General features: G+C 44.5%; 1 protein-coding gene across 1 annotated transcript; it reads left to right on the forward strand.

Annotated features, from left to right (window-relative positions):
• Positions 1-588: 588 nt before the first annotated feature.
• Positions 589-5,440, forward strand: LOC309829090 (N-acetyllactosaminide beta-1,6-N-acetylglucosaminyl-transferase-like; the record flags this gene model as incomplete). Its single annotated transcript, XM_082664790.1, has 2 exons — positions 589-1,519; positions 5,343-5,440. 2 exons carry the CDS (start codon positions 589-591, stop codon positions 5,438-5,440), a joined length of 1,029 nt encoding a protein of 342 aa, XP_082520916.1.
• Between the last annotated feature and the right edge of the window lie 1,446 nt (positions 5,441-6,886).

Raw genomic sequence — 6,886 nt, forward strand, 5'->3', positions numbered from 1 at the left:
TCTCTGAATTCTTGATTTTTATCTTTAGGTAAAGAGAAACCCTGCTTTCAGCAATTCTGGGAGCTGTCAACATTAATATCAGTCACTGCTGGTGGTGACCTGCCTCACAACAACAACATTTGTGACCTGCCTCACAACAGCAACATTTTGGGGATGTGGCCCCAAATTGAAGAAATATACCGTCCCTTGTGGTCAAACATGATGTCGGTGATGGTGAGGGTGTCCCTCTCCGGGGTAAGAGGGCTGTAAGACGGACACACGTTCTACCCCCACCCCCCGGGGGAACACCTTGAGTCGGCAGCCGTGACAGATTTGTTAGGGTCTTAACTTGAGATTGACCTGGACCAAGGTGCCTAACACTGCTCAGCTGTTGCTCCGTTGGCCCCAGTGGCTCATGTTCTCAGATCCACTCAATCCCTTCATCGTTAGAGAAGAACTTCAGCTTGTGGTTGATCCACTGTCCCTTAAGTGAGTGGCAGTATTTCTCCTCTTGCTCAAAATAAGAAGTGGGAGTAGATTCCCCAGCAGTCGGGGGATGGACCTGAAGACTGACTTCAGCAATGATATGAAGTGACAAACACAGAAGAGATGGCAGGAAACATGAAGCTGAAGGTGTTTGAGTTCGTTGTAGGGCTTATGGCCGTTTCTCTAATTCTTTTGTTCCTCTATACCAACAATTTAGTCCTGCCAAAATACCTTCCAGCGGGGAAAATCTCAAACTCTTCAGTGCTTGCAGAAGTCTGTGACATGATCATAGCAGGAAAGAAAGTCTTGTATGGAAATATACCAATGACACCACTGAGAAACATAACTTGCCAACAATACTTGACCCAGAATCACTACATAATGAAACCTCTGTCCAAAGACGAAGCTGAGTTCCCTTTGGCATACGTCATGGTCATCCACAAAGACTTTGATACATTTGAGAGGCTTTTCAGGGCTATTTACATGCCTCAAAATGTCTACTGCGTTCACGTGGATGAGAAAGCCACCTCTGCTTTCAAGGATTCGGTAGGAAGGCTGCTGAGCTGCTTCGCAAATGCCTTTCTGGCTTCCAAGAGGGAGTCTGTGGTCTATGCAGGAATTTCCAGGCTCCAGGCTGACCTGAATTGCCTGCAAGACCTCATAGACTCAGAGGTTCCCTGGAAGTACGCCATCAACACCTGCGGGCAAGATTTCCCCCTGAAAACCAACAGGGAGATCGTTCAGTATATAAAAGGATTTAAAGGGAAAAACATCACCCCAGGGGTGCTGCCTCCAGCTCATATTATCAGAAGGACCAGATATGTGCACTTGGAGCAGAAATACCAATTGTTTTCCTTCATGCTGTGGACTTGGATGAGAAAAATGTCTCCTCCCCATAATCTCACCATTTACTTTGGCTCCACCTATGTAGCCCTTACAAGAGAATTTGCTAATTTTGTTCTCCAAGACCAGAGGGCCATTGATTTACTTGGGTGGTCGAAGGACACCTACTCTCCTGATGAACATTTCTGGGTGACACTTAACAGGATTCCAGGTATGTGGAACTTGATTTCCATTCTACATAAAGTCTGGAAGTATTTGTGTGTGTGTGTGTGTGTGTGTGTTTTACACTTTGAAAATATCTTAAATTGCATTATATATATTCACCTATGTTTCCAGTTTTATGGACACCCTGTAGACTGTTTTGTGTGTCTGTTTCAATGGAATTCATATAACCTAAGTTACAGTTCTTACATATCAGTTCTAAGGCTCTGTCTTTGTGACTCTGAAGGACAGGCCTTTGGGGGTGAGATTCAAGGTAAACAGAACTTTGCACTTCCACATTCCGGCTTTTGCTATTCTGCTTTTATTTTTTTTTAATGTTATTTTTTCATATTTATTTAATTATTTATTTGGTTGCCTCAGGTCTTAGCTGCCGCAGGCAGGCTCCTTAGTTGCGGCTCCAGGTCTCCTTAGTTGCGGCATGCGAACTCTTAGTTGCGGCATGCGAACTCTTAGTTGCAGCATGCATGTGGGATCTAGTTTCCTGACCAGGGATTGAACCCGGGCCCCCTGCATTGGGAGCGTGGAGTCTTATCAACTGCGCCACCAGGGAAGTCCCCTCTTATTCTGCTTTTAAACAACAGAGGTAACTCCATTAACTGCCTCTACCTTAAAGAGAAGGAGAGGATTCGCATTAGTATGCTTCCAGGCAACTTTATCCTCCTGGGAATGGAGAGAGTGGTAGGAAGGGGCTGATTTGCTGGAAAACTACTGGAGGGAGGAGGTTGGAAGGAGATGGTTTTCTGGAAACATTACCTCATCTCTTTAATTGAAGTATAGTTGATTTACAACGTTGTGTTAGTTTCTGGTGTATGGCAAAGTGATTCAATTATATATATTCTTTTTCAGATTCTTTTCCATAGTTCCATAGTTTATTACAAGATGTTAAATATAGTTCCCTGTGCTATGCAGTAGGAGCTTGTTGTTTATCTATTTTATCTATAGTAGTTTGTATCTGTTAATCTCAGACTCCTAATTTATCTGTCCCCTCCCTTTCCCCTTGGTAACTGTAAGTTTTTATGTCTGTGAGTCTATTTCTGTTTTGTAAATAACCTCACTTGTATCACATTTTAGATTCCACATACGTGACATCATATGATATTCGTCTTTCTCTGTATGACTTACTTCACTTAGTATGATAATCTCTAGATCCATCCTTTTTGCTGCAAGTGGCATTATTTCATTCTTTTCTATGGCTGAGTAGTATTCCATTGTATATATGTAATCACATGTTCTTTACCCATTTATCATTTTTTAAAATAATTTTATTTATTTATTTATTATTTATTTTTGGCTGCACCAGGTCTTCATTGCTGCTAGCGGCTTCCTCTAGTTGTGGCGAGCAGGGGCTACTCTTTGTTGTGGTGCGTGGGCTTCTCATTGTGGTGGCTTCTGTTGTTGCAGGACTCGGGCTCTAGGCATGTGGGCCTCAGTAGTTGTGACTCACGGGCTCTAGAGCACAGGCTCAGTAGTTGTGGTGCACAGGCTTAGTTGCTCCGCGGCATGTGACATCTTCCCGGATCAGGGCTCGAACCCATGTCCCCTGCACTGGCAGGCAGATTCCCAACCACTGCGCCACCAGGGAAGCCCTCCATTTATGTGTTGATGGACATTTAGGTTGCTTCCATGTCTTGGCTATTGTAAATAGTGCTTCTATGAACACTGGGGTGCATGTATCTTTTCAAATCAGAGTTTTTGTCTTTTCTGGATATATGCCCAGGAGTGGGATTGTAGGATCATATGGTAACTCTATTTTTAGTTTTTTAAGAAACCTCCATAATGTTTTCCACAATGACTGTACCGATTTACGTTCCCACCAACAGTGTAGGAGGGATCCCTTTTCTCCACACCCTCTCTAACATTTATTATTTGTAGACTTTTTTTAATGATGACCATTCTGACTGGTGAGAGGTGATACCTTATTGTAGTTTTGATTTGCATTCTCTAATAATTAGAAATGTTGAGCATCTTTCCATGTGCCTACTGGCCATCTGTATATCTTCTCTGGAGAAATGCCTATTTAGGTCTTCTGTCCATTTCTTGATTGGGTTGTTTGTTTTTTTGTTACTGAGTTGTATGAGCTGTTTGTATATTTTGGAACTTAAGCCCTTGGGACTTCCCTGGTGGTCCAGTGGTTAAGACTCCACGCTCCCAGTGCAGGGGACCTGGGTTCGATCCCTGGTCAGGGAACTAGATGCCGCATACTGCAACTAAAGATCTAGTGCAGCCAAATAAATAAATTAATTTTTTAAAAAAAAGGAAATTAAGCCCTTGTTGGTCACATCATTTGCAAATATTTTCTCCCAGTTCGTAGGTTGTCTTTTTGTTTTGTTTATGGTTTCCTTTGCTGTATAAAAGCTTATAAATTTGATTAAGAAATATTACCTCTATTTAATCCCCAATAGCATTTTAAGATCTAGTAGCCGTGTACTCATGTGGGCTACACTTATGTTTTTTGTTTTTTGTTTTTGCTGTACGCGGGCCTCTCACTGCCGTGGCCTCTCCCGTTGCGGAGCACGGGCTCCGGACGCACAGGCTCAGCGGCCATGGCTCACGGGCCCAGCCGCTCCGCGGCACGTGGGATCCTCCCAGACCGGGGCACAAACCCGCGTCCCCTGCATTGGCAGGCGGACTCTCAACCACTGCGCCACCAGGGAAGCCCTACACTTATGTTTTATATTTCCAGAATCTAGCACAGTGCCTGCATAAACTAAATACACAAAAAATGTTTGTGAATGAATGAATCATTTGATTGGGGTACATGAGATTTCTGTTTCTAAAGGTTTTTCAAAGCAGAGCACTTATTAGTATGTTGTTTCATTATGTGATATACTTACCGGTGATCATGAATTTTCATGTCTTGTTAAGTCATTAGTATCCATGTATATCTTAGTTACAACTTTTAATTTCTTATTAAAGGACAATGTTTCTAATTAATGGTTTGCACTATTTTCCTCAGTTCCCTTCAGTCAAAGGGAAAATGTTTCCAGAATTTAATAAAGTACTTGGCACCCTCTGGCATTTAAAATGTGCTTTATTTGATTAGTCACTCCACACAACATTCCTGTGAGGAATGAACTTCATTCGATAATATGCAAAACTGATAATGAAGCCCTGGACCAGTTAGAAAAGTGATGAGGGGGGCTTCCCTGGTGGTCCAGTGGTTAAGACTCTGTGCTTCCACTGCAGGGGGCGCAGGTTGGATCCCTGGTCGGGGAACTAAGATCCCACGTGCCTCGAGCCATGGCCAAAAAAAAAAGAAAAATTTTGAAAAGTGATGAGGTCATTCTGCAAGTAGTTTCTATGAAAATCCATCTTCCAGAATTAAAGACTGATCTACATGGGCTTCCCTGGTGGCGCAGTGGTTGGGAGTCCGCCTGCCGATGCAGGGGACACGGGTTTGTGCCCCGGTCTGGGAGGATCCCACATGCCGTGGAGCAGCTGGGCCCGTGAGCCATGGCCGCTGAGCCTGTGCGTCCGGAGCCTGTGCTCCACAGCGGGAGAGGCCACAACGGTGAGAGGCCTGCGTACCGCAAAACAAAAAACAAAAAAACAAAGACTGATCTACTAAGTAAATTCAGGTTTTGCCAAACACAAAGCTAGTTTTCTGTCTTCCATACTTTTTCAGTCTGGGCTGTTGATGGTCATCTGTTGTAAAGAAGGTCTTTCCCCATCCAGCTGGCCAAATAGAGAGTAGGCATCAGGTTCCTCGTAGACTGTGAGCTTTGAGAAGAAATGGGGTTACTGCGATCCAGCACCCAGGGACCCAAAAGAGCAGGAGATCCGTTTCTTTGCACTCTGTTCTGATTGAACAGCATATTGCAATCGGAAGGAGGGGGCTAGTGTCTTGCAGCACGTAATTCTCAGTGATCAGAAGCTCAAGGTCTCCCCAGGCTGGGAACACTCGCTGTAGCAGAGACCGTGAGTTCCTGTAACTTCAAACTCAAATCAAGGACTCTGTGGGGAGCAGAGTGGAGGAAGGAAAGAGCAGAAGTCTAGACAGGTGAAGAGCCCAGTTGGCTCTGGGATTGGATCCTTGTTTTACCTTCTCCTTGTGACACCCAACCTCTCAAATCCAGCCAAAACTCAAACCTGAGGCCTTTCTGAGCAGAGACATGTTAGACTGTGAAAACCTCTGAGGTTCTTGGGCTCAGCTGCCTCCTGTTAGCCTTTGGCTTTGAAAGCCGAGGGTTGTCAGGTACCCTTTCAAGGGCAAGTGCAGCTGGAAGGGGCTTTGGGGGCACAGACTGTACTTAACGCTGAGGTGCTCTTCATCTGTCAGCTCTTTGCCTCAGCTTTGTGTGCCCCAATGATATCTAATTGACTGTTTTTTCTTGCACCTTCCTAGCATTCTATTTGCGGTGATTTTATGTTAAATAATTGCTACCCTCCTCATTTCCTCTCTTCACTCTTTTCTTCCCAGTGGCTTTCCCTCAAGGTATGAAATTAGCTCTGATGTCTCTGGCCAGCCCCCAGCTGGGTGCTTTCTGTGTGTTACTTCTGGAATCCTCCAGCTGCACCAGGAGGTCATTGTTGGAAAAAACTCAGGCTCAGAGGTGTAGGTGACGTGGTCGGCAGGAAGCCACCACTGGGGACCCCGAGGAAGAACAGGGGTTGTTTTCTCAAATTCACCCCAGAGGAAGCTGTGAGGTGTGAGATCAAATCACTGGTTCAAGGGCTCCCGGCTGTCAAGAGTGGCTTTGGCCCAACTGGAGACCTTCTGACACACAATCCAGGCTCTCTCTCACCACCCTCCTGGGCTATTTTAAGTCCTGTTGCTTCCAGCTATTTCCTGTGGCTAAAAACAAAAACAAACAAACAAACAAAAGCAGTGATGATGAGAAAACAGTGTACAGAATTTAACATAGTAAATACATAAACAAACAGAGAAAGAAGATGGAGGGAGGAGAGAGCCTGGGCAGAGAGAAAGAGCTGCAGGAGTCCAAAAAGACAAAATGTCACGTGCGCTTAAAACCAGTTTAACCCAAGCTGCTCTTTCTCTGTGACCTCTGTGGACGCTGAGAAAGTTTCCATTTGGTTTCCCTGGTTTCTTACTTGGGCACAGAGGTGATGTCATGATGAAACGAATACTTGAAAAGTGGTTTGGGTACCACGTGGCCCCAGGAATAAGACAAGCATGAGGCACAGTGCATCCACATCTGTAGAAATGGAGCCCTTTTCTTCTGCTCCCTTTCTACAGTCAGTTGTTGAGATTAAACTCTAAGCGCAATTTTCTTAATGGAATAAAAATTAGTTTATGTCCTGGAGTGAGAATTTATAAGAGTGTACGTTACATAGAAATAAGCAAGTGTAGGTTGAATTCTGGGACATCAGTGAACACCTCACCACTTACAGAGCG

Source organism: Grampus griseus (genome assembly GCF_964374135.1).
Source record: "Grampus griseus genome assembly, chromosome: 10".
NCBI lineage: Eukaryota > Metazoa > Chordata > Mammalia > Artiodactyla > Delphinidae > Grampus > Grampus griseus.